Source organism: Anabrus simplex, chromosome 1 (assembly GCF_040414725.1).
Source record: "Anabrus simplex isolate iqAnaSimp1 chromosome 1, ASM4041472v1, whole genome shotgun sequence".
NCBI classification, from domain to species: Eukaryota; Metazoa; Arthropoda; class Insecta; order Orthoptera; family Tettigoniidae; genus Anabrus; species Anabrus simplex.
The window spans coordinates 390,398,792-390,419,001 of record NC_090265.1 but is presented as its reverse complement, the minus strand read 5'-3'; the positions used below and the strand labels follow the sequence as shown (position 1 = coordinate 390,419,001).

Sequence of the window (20,210 nt, the reverse complement as noted above, 5' to 3'; positions counted from 1 at the left end):
GACTTGGCTCGTGCTAACCGTTAGATAATATTCAAAGTCGACCATCCAAAGATTGCGACGTTCAGCAGAGTCAAGAGAGTACTATTGTACTTCCAAACCGCTCATCTTTATGAGTGTCCTTCACCCAGAAAGATGGTAGGAATAATTGATTTCTCGTTTCGAATGGTGTATTAAAACTGAAGAATTTAATATACCATTGTATTTACTAGGTACTCAAAGAGTTGGTATAGCCAGAGAGATTATGTGGATTATAAATCTGTCGTTTACCCCATCAATACTAAATTTACTTTTAAAGACTGCCTCAGTGGATCAGTAGTAGAGATGAAGACGACACATGCACCCAGCCCTCATGCCAGCGAAATTAACCAATGGTGGTTAAAATTCCCGATCCTACCGGGAATCAACCCGGGACCCCTGTGGCCAAATGCCAGCGGCTAACCATTTAGCTATGGAGCCTGACAATAATAATAATAATAATAATAATAATAATAATAATAATAATAATAATAATAATAATAATAATAATAATAATAATGTAAACGTGACAAAAATTAACAATAAGTTAAAACAATTATCCCCACCGATCAGTATTCCGTTCTCGTTAAATTTACAATTACTGGCTACTTAGTCCATAAGCGAGAGGTAAGGTAAGGGTTATTCTGCCCGAAGGCAGGTCCGAACCTCCGCAGAGGTGTTCCTGAGCCGAAGTTTACGTGCGGTAGGGTGGCCAGTTCCTTTCCGCTCCTCCATTCCCTTACCCCCCACCAACAGCGCGTGGCAACCCATCCAACTCCTGACCACGCCCAATGTTGCTTAACTTCGGAGATCTCACGGGATCCGGTGTTTCAACACGGCTACGGCCGTTGACTCTATAAGCGACAAATAACTAAATATTTGAGAGCAAGCACGGGCATATACTGACAGATAAGGTGAATGATTAACTGAATAAAATAAACAACCAACAGTTGAAGTTCATTTAAATTTTTTGCAGTTACAGTATATATATTTACTAGTGGTAAACGTCTCACTAACACACGAAGGTTTTCGGCGACGCGAGGACGGGAAAGGGCTAAGTTTGTGGAGGTAGTGGACGTGGTTTTAAGTAAGATGCAACCCCAGCATTTACCTGGTGTGAAAATGGGAAAACACAGAAAACCATCTTCAGGGCTAACGACGGTGGGATTCGAACCTACTACGTTATGCCTGTTAAACTGTAGTACAATTCTGTTACAAGCATATTTTAAATTAATTAATTAATATTATTGTGTTTACGTCCCTCTAACTACCTTTATGAAGAGCCGTTATTTTGTCCCGCAAGAGTTCTTTTACGTGCCTGTTAATCTATTGACAGCAGGCTGGCATATTTGAGCACCTTCAAATACCACCGGGCTGAGCCGGTAGTTGAACCCACCAACGTGGGCCCGGAAGGCCAAAATTCTACTGACTTAGTCACTCAGGCTTGCTTCCTATTATCGTGCCGGTGGTAGTGATTATTACTGTTTTAAGGGGACCATCGAAATCAGAAGAGAAAAAGGAAGACGTCTGATCTCTCGAAGATGGAAGGTATCGGTAAAAGATGAGGGAGGGAAACGAAGGACATGACTTTGAAAGACGCCCTAGGCCTCTCAAATATAATATTTCCGAGGCTGGAGGAGAACACAGGTTGACTAAGGGAGGTGGGATAGACAATATGAAGGTGAGGAGATTAACACAAGTAAATACAATGAGTGGCCAGAAGTCATAGGGAGACACTGAATGTGATGTTAATAACGAGTTGCTCCTCCAAGAGCCCTTAAAACGGCAGCAATACAGCGAGGGATTGACTCTATAAGGTGTTGGAATCGTAGTGGAGGGATCTGGAGCCATGCATCTTGCACTGCTACCTACAATTGGTCCTGTGTAGTCAGTGCGGGGTTCATGGAGCGTACACCAGCATCGACAACATTCCATAAATGCTCGACTGGATTAAGATCGGGGGATCTGGAGGGCCAATCTATGGTCGTAACTTCACTAGAGTGATCCTCCAACCACCTGCGTGCTCCCACACAGTGGTGACATGGCGCATTGTGCTGTTGAAACATGACATCTCCATCAGGGTACTCTAGGGCCAGAAAGGAATACAGATGGTCTGAAAGAATTTCCCCATAACGTTCACCTGTCAGCGCTCCCTGCAGCCGAAAAATGGGGCCTGCGAACGCCGCCCAGACCAGAACTGAGCCGCCTCCCGCATGGACACAACCTTGTTGACACGCAGGATCCATAGCTTCACGGGGCATACGCCACACTCTCACGCGCCCATCAGCTCGATACAACTGGAACTGGGATTCATCGGACCACACCACACACCGCCAATGTTCCATGGTCCATTGCCGATGTTCGCGGGTCCATGCACATGGTTGAGCTCTGTGCTGAGCAGCAAAGGGACACGAGTTGGTTGTCGGCTGGTGAAGCCTATGTAGTGCAGTTGCCTCCTTACAGCCCTGGTAGAAATGGGTTCCTGATTCCCAACATTCTACTGGGTGGTGACCTAACTCACAGTAGCCCGTCGAGCGCCCAGGATAGTTCTGGCAGAGGCGACGTGATGTCCGTTCGTTAAACACTCGTGGTTTTTTCCGTGCGGCGGTTTATGCGGGTGGTAACATTCTCGCTGCGATATTGAAGATCCACCCTCAACTCTCTTGACCTCTTAAGCCCGAATTCGCGTGTAATCTCCGCAATGCTATGAACCATGCGTCGTGCGCCGATGAGCATCCCACGTTCAAAGTCGGTTAATTCGCGACGTGTTGCCATCTTCACGACAATGGTGTATGCAACAGATTGTTCAGCTACGCCACAGCTAGCCGCAACGCTCAGGGGTCATACACGGCACATTTTCTAGTGGGACACCCCTTAGAGTGACTTTTGGCCACTCAGTATAGAAGCAATGTCAAACTCAGCTAGTGTGCACATGGTCGCCTCGCTACACTCACAAGGCTGGGAAGTAATAAAAGGCTTTATGACAAATGTCATGGATGTATAGTATTTCTTAGGTGTGCATGTGATTATTGATTTAAGAGGAATAATTACTCTGAAGACTTACCAGAAGTGAAAAAGTAAGAGATTGGATCTTCGAAGAATGCAAGTGTCGGCAAAAGAATGGAAATGTCACGAAGGGAATGAAAATTATTCCCTACGACTCGCAAATCTAATACCGTCGGGGTCGGAAGAGGATAAGTATTAACCAAGCGAAGTCGGATAGGAAAGAGAAAGCTAGAAGCTTAGCACGGACACGTAGAATTATTGCTTAGACTCAGTTAAGTACCTCGTGGTCTCCAAGTCACGCTGCAAAGACAACAACCTCTGATGATTACGTCGTGTTCGTCTCCTATTACGACAGGCTGGTTGTATTCTACCACCCGCACCCATAGTGGTTAGTGCCTTTATCATAAGGTAAATCCGGGACAGATGCCGCTCCAGTAGAGATGCCGCATACACTGTAGCTAAAGGTTCCCATCGTTACAGCTAGATGGCAATATGTGTGTTTTTTCAGTTTCTAAGGAAGAAGTACTGTCTGCAAGTGTGACGAAATTTGCTCGTATATTACGCCAATTATAGCCGATATCTTGAGGCGAGTAGATGTTTCCTCCTGACAGTTTTTCCGTGTGTTAATTTATTGTATATTAAGTTGGCTTCAAATGCTTGCTCAGTATAAAAGTAAGGGCACTGTTAAAAGACCTCAATGGACAGAGGAAAATTTAAGAGAGGCTGTTAAAAGACTGAAAGCCAAGGAAATACTGATCAGGGAGGCAGAATCATACTACAGAATTCCTGAACGAACACAAACTTAGAATGCAGTCAGGAAATCTGGAAAAAGGCTCTCTGAGTCAAGCAGGTATAGCTCCTTTAATAATCACCGAAGTCAAAATTATATTCAAAAAAGGATGACTGTATCTAGTGTTTGAGTTACAAACAGTGGCTGCATGAATCTTGCTCCACATATAACGACTGTTGCAGCAAGATTGCTAGAGAACAAAGTTTTAAGAAACAATCTGTAAAAAACATGTAAGAGGATAAACATCAGTTTTTGATTCAAGAATTCTGCCTTAGACATGTTTTCACATTACTGTGCCAAACAGAATTATATTCATTATGATTTTGATGTTTCCTTTATATAACACGACGGCCCCGTGGTGTAGGGATAGCGTGCCTGCCTCTCGCCCGGAGGCCCCGGGTTCGATTTTCGGCCAAGTCAGGGATTTTTCTCTCGACCTGAGGGCTGGTTAGAGGTCCACTCAGCCTACGTGATTAGAATTGAGGAACTATCTGACGGTGAGATGGCGGCCCCGGTATCGGAAGCCCAGAATAACGGCCGAGAGGATGCGTCGTGCTGACCACATGGCCCCTCGTAATCTGCAGGCCTTCGGGCTGAGCAGCGCTCGCTGGGCAGGCCAGAGCCTTTTCAAGGGCGTTAAGTGCCGTGGGGTTTTATATAACACAGTGAAGAATCCATTGCACACGCACATTCATAGTAAATCGAAATTAATTATTAATTATTATTAATGATTAATTTAATGTTGTAAATTATCAGATAGATTCTTTTACCATTGAATGATTATATTATTTGGATATAATTGTCTTGTATTACGTTCTAGTGTTCGGTTATATTAAAGTTGAACAAATTGGCTTAAATTTGATTTCGTCATTAATTATTTTACTTGCGGCATCTGTCCCGAGCAAAGTCGGCATCTATACCGGGATCCAGGGAGAGACGCCGTTGATGCAACAATATCTTTGTTCCCTCCTTTTTCCCATTTACTTTCAATTAACAATATTTTGTTCATCTCTGATCAAATGTACATGTTTTCAAATTATGCTCGATGAATTTGCAACAATTTTTAAAGTATATATACCGAGATATAACAAAAGACATAAAAAGTGCGGCAACTCTACCGGAATTACCTTATTAGAATTCCATTTTTATTTTATGTGTAGCCACTACAGTAACTACAGTAATAGAAGAGAATAGATAGTGTTAAAACGTAGTCCTTTCACAAACTTGAGTAAATGGCAGCACATCTGCATTATTTCACTCTTTAAACACTGATGACACCAGAGACTGTGGCCTTGTAAACAAACTGCTTCTCCTCCCACATTGTCGATATTTATGTAAATCACTCCTCTCTAAATGAATGCTAATACTCTCATCGAAGGTCCTTCTGTCGTCTGATGAGGGAGGAGAGACATTTACAAGCAAGACGTCAACGACCAGGGCACTTGGAGCAGCTACTTTGGTATTTCATTTAATGATAACTTTGTGAACCTCATTTACCTTATTTACATTTATGTGTAAAGTGGTCTGAAAGCTAGGGGCATGATAGTTTTGATTGTGATGATAACTATTTTGAGGAGAAGTACAATTGAACAACGGTCCTCCCTTAAAACTGATCAGAAAACAAATGGAAGAGGTCTGACCTTTCGAAGAATGAGGTATCAGCAAAAGAAAGGGAAAAGTCACAAAGGATCAGAGTGAAGGACTCCCTAAACCTGGCAAATCTAATATCATCGGAGTTGGTAGAGAACAAGAGTTGACCAAGGAAAGTTGGATAGTAAATATAAAGGTGAGAAGCCTGGGACAAGTAAGTGGAAACAATGCCATTCTCAGCTAGAAGTCCCGTGGTTTCTAACCCACGCTCCCAAGCTGAGAGTTCCTCGGGGTTAGGAGCGTGATAGCCGAGTGGCCCTTTCCTCTCCCATCGTCGCCATAAGACCTATCTGTGTCTGTGCGACGTAAAGCAACTTGTAAAAAGAGTGTTTACGTGCTCTTACCAATACCTATCTCTAGTTAGCTAGTTATTATTCAATCTGTTAACAGGCTTAACAGACGCCAGGGTGTCGGTATGTGTCGTGGTATCGTCTGAACAGCTAGTTATTATTATTATTATTATTATTATTATTATTATTATTATTATTATTATTATTATTATTATTATTATTATGTCCGACTCGTTGGCTGAATGGTCAACGTACTTGCCTTCGGTTCAGAGGGTCCCGGGTTCGATTCCCGGCCGGGTCGGGGATTTTAACCTTAATTGGTTAATTCCATTGGCACGGGGGCTGGGTGTATGTGTTGTCTTCATCATCATTTCATCTTCATCACGACGCACAGGTCGCCTACGGGAGTCAAATAGAAAGACCTGCACCTGGCGAGCCGAACCCATCCTGGGATATCCCGGCACTAAAAGCCATACGACATTTCATTATTATTATTATTATTATTATTATTATTATTATTATTATTATTATTATTATTTGCGTATGGACCCTGTTGTATCACGCATTGTAGTTATGATTCGCCTTTCTAACAGACCATATTGCTTTCATTCACTGTGTGCCTGTTTTCTTTCCTCTGACCAGTTAATCCCCGATCTTTTAGGGACTTCATTCTCTGGCTTTACTACCCAATTTTTCAATCAATAAATCAATACTGATCTGCATTTAGGGCAGTCGCCGAGGTGGCAGATTCCCTATCTGTTGCTTTCCTAGCCTTTTCCTAAATGATTTCAAAGAAATTGGAAATTTATTGAACATCTCCCTTGGTAAGTTATTCCAATCCCTAACTCCCCTTCCTATAAATGAATATTTGCCCCAGTTTGTCCTCTTGAATTCCAACTTTATCCTCATATTGTGATCTTTCCTACTTTTATAAACGCCATTCGAACTTATTCGTGTACTAATGTCATTCCACGCCATCTCTCCGCTGACAGCTCGGAACATACCACTTAGTCGAGCTCCATTTATCTTCTGACGGTAAATGTTTCTGTCCAGTATTTCTGATGTTTATATCTGGGCCTCTTCCAGATCATTTTTAACGTGTTGTATCCATGGTACGTTCTTTAGTTTTTCAGTATACATCAACATCTTGTGGATTAGCCTTATTATTATTATTATTATTATTATTATTATTATTATTATTATTATTATTTTTATTATTAATTTATCTTCCAGGTCATCCGTCCTATTCATAGGCGACCATCATTTAGTACTCAAGTTCCAGAATTAGGTCGATATTGTTGTTTATGTTATTGTTGTTTCAAATAAGGGGCTTCGGACATTGTGGTCAACAGTATCGTTTACTGAATGCATGTTAAGTCTATCTGATGGTTTGTATAGTGTTTTTCTAATTAGTTGAGGCTAGAACTTGAAAGGAATATTTCGTAACCATAATTATGTTAGGCGGCCTTCCCCGTGGTGTGGAGGTGGAATGTCAGCCCCTTAACCGCAGCCTCAGGTTCGATTCATGGCCGGTCGATTAAAATTACGAACTGAGGACCAGAGCGTGGTTCAGTCAGCCTCCTGAGATCAACTGAGGAGCTGTCTGCTAACGGCAAGTGGTACGGATGAAGATGGCATTACGATAACCAAGACACGCAACAAACAATATCTGAAGACCATCTTGTTCGGCAGCAGTCGTCTTGAAAGGCCTATGTTCTTAATGGGCTGTTGCGCCATTATTATTATTTTTTTCGTATGTGAGGTACTATTCACAAATTTGTCAGGATTACAAATAGAGAGATGATGCTGATTATTGTTTTAAGAGGAAGTACAACTGAGCAACCTTCCTCTCTTAACACTAATCAAAAGGAGAAAAGGAAGAGGTTCAACATTTCGAATAATGAAGGTACCGACAGAGAAAGGGATGGGGTATGAAGGGCGTTAATGCCGTCGTGGTCAGGAAAGAACAAGAGTTAGACATGATGCAAGTGTAATGGACTAGTATAACTTGGAAACAATTCTCTAACCCCTGGATAAATAATAGAAATATCGATTATTATTATTATTATTATTATTATTATTATTATTATTATTACTTGTGAGGTGTGGCTATGAAGTTGTTTACATCTATTAGTATTATTATTTATGTAGTTATGTCCGGACTTTATCTGGTATAAATCATGATCATATTATTTGTAAGGTTATGTCATGAAACATATGCTGTATGTATATTAATATGAGTTTATTTAAGGTAAGAACACGTAATTAATAGTATATAAATTATTATCTGTATATATGATGTATAAATCCAATGTAATATTTTGCAACACACGGTAACAGTCCGGAACAACGTATCTTTGGCTCTACAGAGTTACAGAAAAATAAATCCATTCATTGTAAATAGGTTGTTGGAGACTAAAAATTACGAGAAAACATGTTGTATCATATTCTTCTAGAAGCCTGGCCAGGCTATGTATATAGAGAGGCAGTCTTAAGGGTTGAGTAGAGTTGTGAGTGAAAGTCGTTAATCGAGTATGTGAATTCATGTTGTGATTGATATTACGTTGACATGCTATTGTGGCAGTCTTATTATTATTATTCGTAACAGTGGTTTGTTCAAGAGCATAGTAGTCAAGTGTTCAAAATGACAGTTTATTAGTGCATGTGTGTAGAATATGTGTATATAATTTGTAAATAAAATAGTGTACACAATTGACAGCATGTCATGTATGCGTCTTTGTGGTGACAACAGACAAAGGAGGTCAGACAGGGAAGATGAAAGCGACGAGCCTGATTTAAGTAAGAAGAAGTAATACCAGACTTGGGTACGGAAACCGTGGTCACCAACCCATGCTCCTGATCCTCTTTAACCGCTTCTTATGGCAGTCAAGAGATCAGTGGATGTGGGCCTATTCTACCGCCCCCGCCCACAAGGGAACTACAAGTGAACATCCACGGAAAATAAGGTCTAGGATGGGAAAATGTGGAATTTAAACCTATCGTCCCACTCCTACAAGAAGCCCTTTTAGTTTCCTAAACTGCAGGGTAGCAGAATCTCATGACCTATGAATTATTCCAGGAGATTCATATGTAATCTATCAGCTCTTTGTTACGGTTTGTCTTCTCAGTGCAATCAAAATATGTTAACATGAAACGAAGAACTCAGGCAAGGAATTGATTGCCTGAAGAATAGTACAGAGAAAAATATATTGCCGCAATCTAATATGAAAAGACCCCTCCACCATTATAACTCTCTCTCTCTGTCCTTCCTACACACAACTATGATCATAAATACGTCATATCTCAAGAGAAAACCAGGAAAGAAAGCTTCTTAGAAATGTTCTTAACACGAAGCTCACAGTATTAAGCAGTTAGCTAGCAGCGGTCAACCAAGTTCTAATTAGAGAATTATAATCGAATACAGACAGGTTTTGCAACATTGAAAACGGTCGAGTCCCAAGACTTTAAGATCTTAACTGATACTCCTGTTCAACCTACAAAGGTTAGAATAATTAGTTTTGACGGCAGATGTTAGTGGTAGTGGTTATTGTTTTAAGGGGAAGTTCAGCTAACTCTAATCAAAAGATGAAGGAAGAGAAATGATCCTTCAAAAATAAAGGGAATGGTAAAAGAAAAGGAAGAGCCACGAAGGTCGTAAAAAAAAGAAACGACTTCGAAAACCAAAGAAGGTCGGAGAGGAAGATGAAAGTGATAAGCCTAACTCAAGTAAATCACTCGCTCTTGAACTTAGCTCGTGGATGATATGAGACCTGACCTGCAGAGTAAATGCTGTGGCCCCCAAGCTTCTTATTGAAAAATTATAAACATTTAAACATTATAATAACTGTTAAAGAGACGGTGGTAGTAGTTGCAAAGTTCGGGCTGAGAAGACTTGGGAGAAAGGAGACGAGCTGCTCGACTAAGTGGTTCCGAGCTGTCAGTGGAGAGATGGAGTGGAATGAAATATGTGATGTTTGGGACATCACTGAATGTTTTTAATTATTGAACTATGCAATTAATTGATAAGATGTGTATATTTAATCACTGATAGGTCATGTTTAAATTAATATGTATATATATATATATATATATATATATATATAGGGTTTTTATCATCCATTTCAATCACCATTTCATTTCTTTGTTTCGCGGCTATAACGTATTCTGAACGAACAAATTATTGGGTAAAGTATTTCAACATCGTGCATATTAATAACTTGCAGTAAATTTTCCAATAGCCGTTGTGAGGTGACCAGAGTCAGCAGGCTAATTTCAGCCCAATTCCAGGAAAAGTACGTCATCTAGGTTACGAGAGACCTTACCCTCTCTACCTCATGAAGAGACAGTTGATACATTATTAACACCCACTTTTCAAACTCCGCTTCGGGACGCTTTATTTCAGCGGGAAAGTTCAGCCTAAGTGAATGAACGTAATGAAGCAACGTGATGGATTCACAGCAATACATCGGAGAAGGGATGAGACCTCGAATCTTACTGAACCATGTGATATGGCTGATGGAAGGAGACTTTTGAACCGATATATACCACCGACAAGAGCTGGAGAGGACATTCTCATTAGCATTCTTATTCAAATTGAGATTCACATTCATACTCTTATTCTTACTCGTGAGCAGATTGTCACTTGTATTCGGACATTATGATTCTGATTCTCACGCTTGGAAGATACTCTTACTACGATTCTACGTCTACACATCGGAGAAGATTTTAACTTAGTTCACTTCGCATCTGAGTATATTCTACTCAAAAGTTACTCTCATTGGGACTTGTTATCTCAATGACGAGAGGTAGTCAACGGGAGACCGGCTTTGACTAGTATAGGGCAGAAGAGCTCTTATTATGAATTTAGCTACACTACTGTTCCGTAATACGGAAGAATACGAATGTATTCTCTCCATGAACATAACCCATGGTGGTTTTGCACTTAAAATTAGGACGCATTACGACTTTATGTAAGGAGTACAGTAGGAAGTGTTAAGGACAGGAAATGTAGAAGTAGGACTGGAATCCAACAACAGAGAAGGCAGCCGGTACGAGATCCACATATCATCAGCTTCAAGACAACAGAGTCTACATATGGTGAGCTTATGGCATAAGTTACTGCAAGTCTTCGCGCAACAGTTCATTTTTAAAATTAATTTCATTCAATTTTTCTTTTGCTTCCGTAAGTTCAGATGTCGTTAAAACGCCGTTACGTCACGTTTTTCATCTTAATAAATAGCTGTTTTAATTTGTATTTTATGAAATGATTATTAATGATCCTTAAATTCCAAGTTAGTGTACTTAATGATTTGTGTTCCGTTCACCTCACCCCTGGGAGTTTTTTGAGTCTCATTACGCATTATTATTATTATTAATTATCTACTTTTGTTTTCAAGCCATAAGCTTGAAGACTGGCGCCCTTGGGATACTGTTTCTGGAGAAACAATAACATATCATTTATTTATTTTAATATTAAAGTGACCCGCCACGTTATAAATTTGTCATACATCTGTGGGCCAAGTGGGTACGTCACAATTAGTAGACAAAGAAGTTTGAGTAGTGTCTTTACAAGTAGGAAAGATTACAATATGAAGATAACGTTGGGATTCAAGACAACAAACTGGGGTAAATATTAGTTTATAGCAAGGGGAGTTAGGAATTGGAATAACTTACCAAGGGAGATGTACAATAAATTCCCAATTTCTTTACACATTTAAGAAAAGGCTAGGAAAACAACAGATAGCGAATCTGCCACCTGAGCGACTGCCCTAAATGCAGATCAGGATTGATTGATTGATTGATTGATTGATTGATTGATTGATTGATTGATTGATTGATTGATTGGTTGATTGATTGATTGATTGATTGATTGATTGATTGATTGATTGATTGATTGATTGATTGATTGATTGATTGATTGATTGATTGATTGATTGATTGATTGATTGATTGATTGATTGATTGATTGATTGGTAATTATTGTTTTCAGAAGAAGTACAACTGAGCAACCATCCTCTCTTCACACTAATCAGAAAAGGAAGAGATGCGACACTTCGAAAAATAAAGGTATCGGTAAAGGAAAGACAAGGGCCACGAAGGGCATGGGCCTCGCAAACCTAGTACCGCCAGGGTCAGAAGAGAACAAGAATTGACCAAGAGAGGTCAGTTAAGAAAGCAGAAATTCAGCAGCCTGACACAAGCAAGGGGAAGCAAGGACAGACTCAACTAGTGGCCCCGTGGTTGCCAACACACTCTCCCAAGCTCAGAGTCCCTGGCACCTCATTAGTTACCTTTTACGACAAGCAACTGATACCGTGGATATATTCTACCACCCACAGGGGGTTAGAAGAGGAAAAGAAAGTGCCTGCACTATTCGGGAAAACAAAAGCCTGATATAGTAAGTAAGTAAGTAAGTGAGTGAGTGAGTGAGTGAGTGAGTGAGTTAGATCCTTTCAAAGAATAAACATGAGATCCCGTAGACATAATGTACTTCACTTCGGTTTGTGAGTTCTTCGAGTTATGAGGTTCCAATCTTATTTAACTGTTCAGAAATCTTGTCAGCAAATCCAGGATAGATCAGTAGATAAGAAGAATATGGTAAGCTCAATTGTAGAATATCGGGCTCCAGATCTCAAGATCACTGGTTCAAACCCTGTCAAAGGTGGTCGGATTTTTAAGGCCGAGGAAAGAGCCCTTTCGACACTCAGTGTCGTACGACATTGGTATGTGAAAGATCTCGGGTGACACAACTGATGCATACACGACAACATTAAAACTTAGCCATAGAGAGCTGGTTTACTCTGCTACCTGGTACGGTAAATAAAATGGCGTATGGCTTTTAGTGCCGGCAGTACCCGAGGACATGTTCGGCTCGCCAGGTCTTTAGATTTGACTCCCGTAGGCGATCTGCGCGTCGTGATGAGGATTAAATGATGATGAAGACGACGCAAACACCCAGTCCCCGTGCCAGCGAAATTAACCAATAATGATTAAAATTCCCGACCCTGCTGGGAATCGAACCCGGGACCTCTGTGACCAAAGGCCAGCACGGCAAGCATTTAGCCATGGAGCCGGTACGGTAAAACAAAATGTCTAAATTGATAAGTAGGCATCCTAGATGGCGTCATTTATTTTTTTTATTTATTTTTTACAATTTGCTTTACGTCGCACCGGCACAGATAGGTTTTATGGCGACGATGGGATAGGAAAGGCCTAGGACTGGGAAAGAAGTGGCCGTGGCCTTATTCAAGGTACAAACCCAGCATTTTCCTTGTATGAAAATGAGAAACCACGGAAAACCATCTTCAGGGCTGCCGACAGTGGGATTCGTACCCACTATCCCCCGATTCAAGCTCACAGCTGCGCGCCCCTAACCACACGTCCAACTCGTCCGGTAGAATAAAAACACCTGCACACGTTAGCTGAGGCCATAAAATTATTCTGTTCCTTTGCCGATGTGGTGACGAATTTTCCTTGGGGCGTATCATATTTTGATTAACAGCTACGAAAGCACGAATCTAATACAAGATGGTGTCACAGAAAGGAACGAGAAAATTACGAAACTGACCACATTGTTCTATAACAAGGAACTTTGGTTTTTTTAAATGTGCCAGCAGAGCTTGTGGTTATACAATAATTGATCTCTTGACTCATCTAAGAACTACTTCTTGGCTGACTAGTCAGAGAGTGGCCCCAGGGAGGACTGGGGATTTTAACTATATATTGTTAATTATTTTGGCTCGGGGACTGGGTTGTTGTGTTCTCTTCTTCATGCAACACACCACACTACCAGCCTCCACATAAACACGCAATAGTGAGTATGTCCCTCCGCATAGGGCTAGTGTCAGGAAGGGCATACAGTAGTAAAACTGGATCAAATCCACATCAAATACCTATCCCAAGAAATTGAGTAAAAGTCCAGGAAGAAAAGTCATCATCTAAGAACCCATAACTGGCAACATGATCACTGATGTACTCAGAAGACAACCGTCATACTCACAAGTAAGTGATTCTCCAATTCGTAGGAAGGATGTGTTCGAACTTTGGGAGACCTCACTGAGAGTGGCCGCTTTAAATTGAGGTACAACTAAGCGACAATCCTCTCTTAACACTAAACAGAAGGACATTGGAAGATGTCTAACACTTCAAAGAATGAAGATATGGGTCAAAGAAAGGTGAGGGCCGCGAAGGACGTGAGGAAGAAAGATTCTCTGGGTCTTATAAATCTAATACCATCGGTGTCGAAAGAGAACAAGAGTTGACCAAGGGAGGAAATATGAAAGTGAGGAGTCTGGCACAAGTAATTGGAAGCAATGTCAGATTCAGCTAGGGGAACCGTGGTCCCTAGCTGAGAGCCCCTGGTTGCGACCTCGCCGACAGACCCGGAGTGAACGACCGTGTGGACTACAGGCAAAGCCAAATGGCATCATTAATATCTTAGTGTGAAAGAGAAGTCTCATTACAAAACCTGTTCTCAGACTGGCTAACCTGCAGATGAACCCTTGATATTGCTATTATAATCCCCTCAGATGGAAAACGTGGATAAAACATAATCAGGAATCTGGCATGAACAGGTGCACGAAGGAGTCACTGTCGGTCACCGAAGTACGGACATGTTAGAAGAACCGGTGTGAGTTTCTGCACGAATGTCTCTCAATTATAGTCGAGTTAAAGAGTCATCGACCCACGACTAAAGAAGAGTTCTATATGCTCTTATTTGACGCCCATTCTTACGGTTAACGGTTTTGTTAGAGTTCTTTAATGGAGGGAGGTTCAAGTCTCTTACGATAAAAAGTGGGTGGTAGACTCAGCTAGGAAGATCGTGGACGCCAACCCACACTCCCAAGTTGAGATCCCCTGGTTCCCCTTTATGTCAACACGACTTGCAGGGGATACTGTGGATGTATTCTGCCACTCCCACTCGCAGAGGATTACAGGAAAAGGGGCTAAACTTGTTATATAAAAGTTTGCCATATTTAGCCTAGCATATCTGTTGAGTCCTCAGCCGGAAGGCTGTTTGGATCCCCGGCAGTTCATCATTAGCTATCAACGACAGCTTGTGTGTGAGTGAAGAATGAAAATTTCCAGTACTGAAAGAACAAGCCCGTGATAAAAATGTACTAGGGCAATGAGGAGAAAGGTAGCTTCGCGTTGCTTTCCTCACCGAGCCAAAATGTGTTACTAGATATCAGTCTTTCCAGCCTACTTAAATGCACATACCAGCAGGCTCTATAAGCAACACATTCACACTATTCGTCACAGGGACAAGTTGAGGATGAATTCCGTCTTAGATTGCTAAAATTCATCCTAAATCCATGCTCTACTCCTATAGCTGAAATGAGACGAATAGCCCTGGTGTAGTCTTTTGCACTAAAACCTGCAATACTGAAAATTGTCCGAACAATGGAACTCACAGAGAAGTGGTGGTGGTGGTGGTGGTGATTACTGTTTAAAGAGAAAGTGCAAGTGGGCAACCAGCCTCTATTAACACTAACCAAACGAAAAACGGAAGAGCCCGACACTTCAAAGAATGAAGGTATCGGTAAAAGAAAGACAAGGGCCACAAAGGTCATGAAAATGACAGACTACCCCGGCTTCACAAACCTAATACCGTCGGTGTCGGAAAAGAACAAGAGTTGACCAAGGGAGGTCGGATAACAAAGTGGGGAGCCTGGCACAAGTGGAAGCAAAGAGCCCGGTGGTCGCCAACCCACGCTCCCATGTGAGAACCCTCTGGGCCCCTTCCAGTCACCTCTTACGAAAGCAAGCGATACCATGAATGAATTCGACCGCCCCCACCAACAAGATGGAAGTCGTACGACTCTTTGAAGAATGAAAATTTCCACTACTGAAAGAACAAGCCCATGATAAAAATGAAATTGAAAGCTTCTCCAGGTCTCGCAAAGCTAGTACGTTGGCGTCGGAAACGAACAAGAGGTGAGATAGGAAAGTTTCTTTTTCTGCTAATTGCTTTACGTCGCACTGACACAGATAGGTCTTATGGCGACGAGTAGGAAAGTTAAAGGAGAGGGATTGGCAGAAGTAAATGGAAGTCATACGAATTCTTCTTAGATTTATTTTAGGAGCACTTAATGAACCTTGGAAGAGTAGAGTAGGTTTAACTACCAGGCTGACGAAGTCAGCAGATTCTTGACTCCAGCGGTCCATTGTCCCCAATACATACAATGGAAATGTTTTATCGCGCCAATCGCCATTTCTTCACAAGAAGTCACTGAGTCATGGGCTGAGCAGGCATTCACAACCCGAAGCTCGTGAGCCCCATGCTGCTCTTCAAATTACATACAAACTTCCTACCAGTGGCGATTCGTGACATTTTACTCTGGCAGGGCTATGCCGCCATCTCTTTCCCCTCCTAATCGGTCCACTGTTCGCTGACCAGCATCACGATATTTTTAGATGAAATATTATTATAAGAAGAAGAAGAAGAAGAAGAAGAAGGAGAACAACCCGATGACATAATAATAATAATAATAATAATAATAATAATAATAATAATAATAATAATAATAATAATAATAATAATAATAATCCGATGACACTGGCTGAATAGAAATCTGCTCGTTGCACTACAACACTAAATAATTAATTAACTACACTACAATGGTATTTATACATACACATTAACAAGCTAACAGCTACTGTAATCACCACTACTATGGCACTGCACTATTTAACTAATCACAATCACAAGCGACAATAACAACATTCACGAAACCAAATACACAGTGTACGCCCGAATTTCTCTCGTCTTGCCCAAATTTCAAAGCATAAAAACGTATTTAACAATTTCACCAACCAAGAAATAATGCCGTCACCTTATGGTTACATTTTGAATATTTTAGCTTCTTTATAGGAATAAATTGTTTAAATAGTCAGTATAATGGAATTCATTGTTTTGTAATATGTTTTGGAATTATTTTCCAATAACAATTAATGTAAGACGTGAGGGGGAAAGCCTAGGTACATCCTAAAGTTAAGGCGATGTTGCTGCGGGCTCTGCCGAACAGACCATACACCCGCCTGCACTCTTCCTTCACCTGACAAGCCCATATCGTCCTTCCACACTTCTCCTGCACTCCGCACACCTGCTAAATTCTAGGAACCTACAGAGGGCTCTCCTGCCAGAGCCCGACAGCATCACGACTAAAGAGAAAACATCGTGCTTGCTGAACAGCTGCCACGGTCTGACAACCTTTGCCCTATCTTTGAAAACAATAAAGCGAAATATTTACAGCCAAAATAATACACAAAATATTGTTTAACTGAATAGCACATCACCATAAGTTCGACTTAACTACATTTGTCCATCTCTTTATGCGATCGGTTACAGAGTGAAATTATGTTAGGCCTAAGTGTTTTTGAAAAGGCGGTGGAGGGGCGCCCAAAAGCCCTTCTTGCACGAACCGCCATTGCTTCCTATTATTTCGTATGGTTAGATTCTTCAAAAGAATGTGAAAAGTGAAACTGTTCGATACTGTAGTTACTTACCGCACGAACTTCTTCCAACATGTAAACATACCATCAGAAACATTTTTCAGTGTACGTAAACATTTATTTATAATGTTATTGTTTTTAGTTCCACTAACTACTTCTGAAGGTTTTCTGAGACGCCGAGGTGCTGGAATGTTGTCCCGTAGGAGTTCTTTTGCGTGCCAGTAAATCTACCGACACGAGGCTGACGTATTTGAGCACCTTCAAATACCACCGGACTGAGCCAGGATCGAAAGTGCCAAGTTAGGGTTAGAAGGCCAGCGCCTCAAATCGTCTGAGCCACTCAGATCGGAATTCATTGACTTGTTGTGGTGATTATTGTGTTAAGAGGAAGTACAAGTGCGCAAATAACATTAATCATAGGGAAAAACGAAAGAAGTCTGACCCTTCAAAAAACCGAAGGTACCGGCAAAAGGAAGAGAAGAGCCCGCCAAGCAGAGCGTGAAAATGAAAGACACCCTACGTCTCGGATTCGAGGTCGGAAAAGAACAAGAATTAATCAACTGAGGTCAGATAGGAAAGAATAAAGCGAGGAGACTAGCACAAGCCAGCGGAAGCAGCTCAGCCTCAGCTAGGGGAACCGTGGTTACTAATCCACATCCCTAGCTCCTGGTCTCTCGTTTAGTCGCCTCTTACGACAGGCAGGAAATACTGTGGATATATTCTACCACCCCGTCCAACAGGAGGTACCGAGGTACCCGTTGGAGAGTATTTCATATTTTCTTCCCGTACGGCGTCCGACTCGTTGGCTGAACGGTCAGCGTACTGGCTTTCGGTTCAGAGGGTCCCGGGTTCAATTCCCGGCCTGGTTGGGGATTTTAACCTTAATTGGTTAATTCCTACGGCACGGGGGCTGGGTGTATGTGTTGTCTTCATCATCATTCCATCCTCATCACGACGCGCAGGTCGCCTACGGGTGTCAAATAGAAAGACCTGCACTTTGGCGAGCCGAACCCGTCCTGGGATATCCCGGCACTAAAAGCCATACGACATTTCATTTTTCCCGTACGGCTTTAAAACGTTGATTTTAAGGAATTTATGCTAGCCGTAATTGTTACCTCAAACACCTGTATTTTACATTTTTTCTAAAATATTTCCAATAATAATACAATGTATTTAACGCCCTTCAATTACTATCAGTTTTTAAGAGACGGAGGTGTGCAAGAATTGTTTCAGTAATTCGACTGACATGGGTCACTACTATTTAAGAACTGCTAAATTCCAACCGTCTGTGCCAAGAATCAAAATTACAACCTTGAGCATAGAAGGTGAATACTTAACCAATTCCACCAGGCATCCGGCTTAGAATTGTGTTATTTTTCGCCGGGCTGAGTGACTCAGACAGAAATAATAATAATAATAATAATAATAATAATAATAATAATAATAATAATAATAATAATAATAATAATAATAATAATAAATATTCACCTTCTATGCTCAACGTTGTAATTTTGATTCTTGGCACAGAGAATTTAGAATTTAGCAGTGCTTAAATACTAGTGACCCACGTCAGTCGAATTACTGAAACAATTCATGCACACCTGCGTCTCTTAAAACATATTAATTGAAGGGCATTAAATACGTTGTATTATTATTATTCGGCTCCTTGGTAGAGACGTCAACGCAGTTGCCTTCAGTTCAGAGGGCCCTGGGTTTGATTACGGATTAGATGGGGATTTTTACTACGCATTATTAATTCCTCTATCTCGAGGACTAGGTGTTTGTGTTCATCTTTGTATATAACACACCAAGCTACCAACCACGACAGAAACAATAGTGAACGCATCCCTCTACGGGTGGCTGACCTCAAGAAGCGTATCTAGCCGTAAAACTGGGCAAAATCCACACGAAATGCCGCCCCAAAGAAATTGGGGTTAAGTCCATTATTATTATTATTATTATTATTATTATTATTATTATTATTATTATTATTATTATTGATAATAAACCGAGTGCTTTATAAAAATACAAATGTGTTGCTATGTACCTTACATGATGCTGGAAACATTACGAAGTTCTTTTCACACAGCAAAACGATAAATGCGAAATTAACGATCGCAATTTCAATGAATAACTTGGCATTTGTCACTGTATCTGTTGTACGCATGGTGCCGTGTTAGATAAGCTGTTAAGATACTGACCGTGTTCTGGTTCGCCGCCAGAATTTAAATTGCAACGTTACCGGTACTTCATTACAGAAGAAAGACTCATTGTGAGACAGTTAATATGTACGCCAAAACGAAAAATAACGGTGTCAGTAGAGCGACACATAATATAATACTGTATGTTTAATTCATGCAATGCAATTAATTCATTCATCAGTGAAAAGATAACTGTAATTGAATTGAGATATTATCATCGGATGGATCAGGATATAAGATTACTCTACTTAGTCGTGAGCTACTTAATATGTTATGAAATATTTCATTAAATTACTTTATTTCCAATGAACATCCTTGCTAAGAGCAATCCTTTCTATGGAAGCACAAATAAGCATGACAAATACTCTTTGGAAACAGACACATCAGGATAAAACAATGACTGTATTAATATGATATAGGCCTACTCTGCACAATCGTGTTTCTATTCCTCTGTTTAATTCTATGCTTATGTGTTTCAGAAAACTTAAAGGTGAAAGGAGACTAGATGTTACTCACCAGCTGTATCGCAAGGCCCATGGTCATGCTGTCTGTTGTTGTCTTCTGCTCCTGCGCTTCTAACAGGTAGACCAGTACAGGCTGGACCGCAACTGTTTGGTAAGAACCCGCAGGTGGCTCTCGCTGCTGTTGCTATAGCAACCAAAGAATTGCGCTATTGGAGCACGGCAGCATGTAATGATGCAGCGGAATGACTTCTATTAAGCTTGTTAATTTTATTTACTTTAGTCATTATTTAAATTAGAGCATTTTACAACTTATCTGTTTAAAAAACAGGTTTTGGGATTA

At 40.9% G+C, this 20,210-nt stretch overlaps 1 protein-coding gene across 1 annotated transcript in view; it reads right to left on the bottom strand.

The window, feature by feature from the left end:
- LOC136866443 (uncharacterized) overlaps nt 1-19,982 on the bottom strand; it is a 56,933-nt gene extending 36,951 nt beyond the window's left edge. Inside the window, exon 1 of the mRNA XM_067143402.2 lies at nt 19,923-19,982. Within this exon, the coding sequence (XP_066999503.2) occupies nt 19,923-19,949 (27 nt within the window). The 5' untranslated portion in view covers nt 19,950-19,982. The remainder of the gene's footprint in view (nt 1-19,922) is intronic.
- Nucleotides 19,983-20,210: the final 228 nt, after the last annotated feature.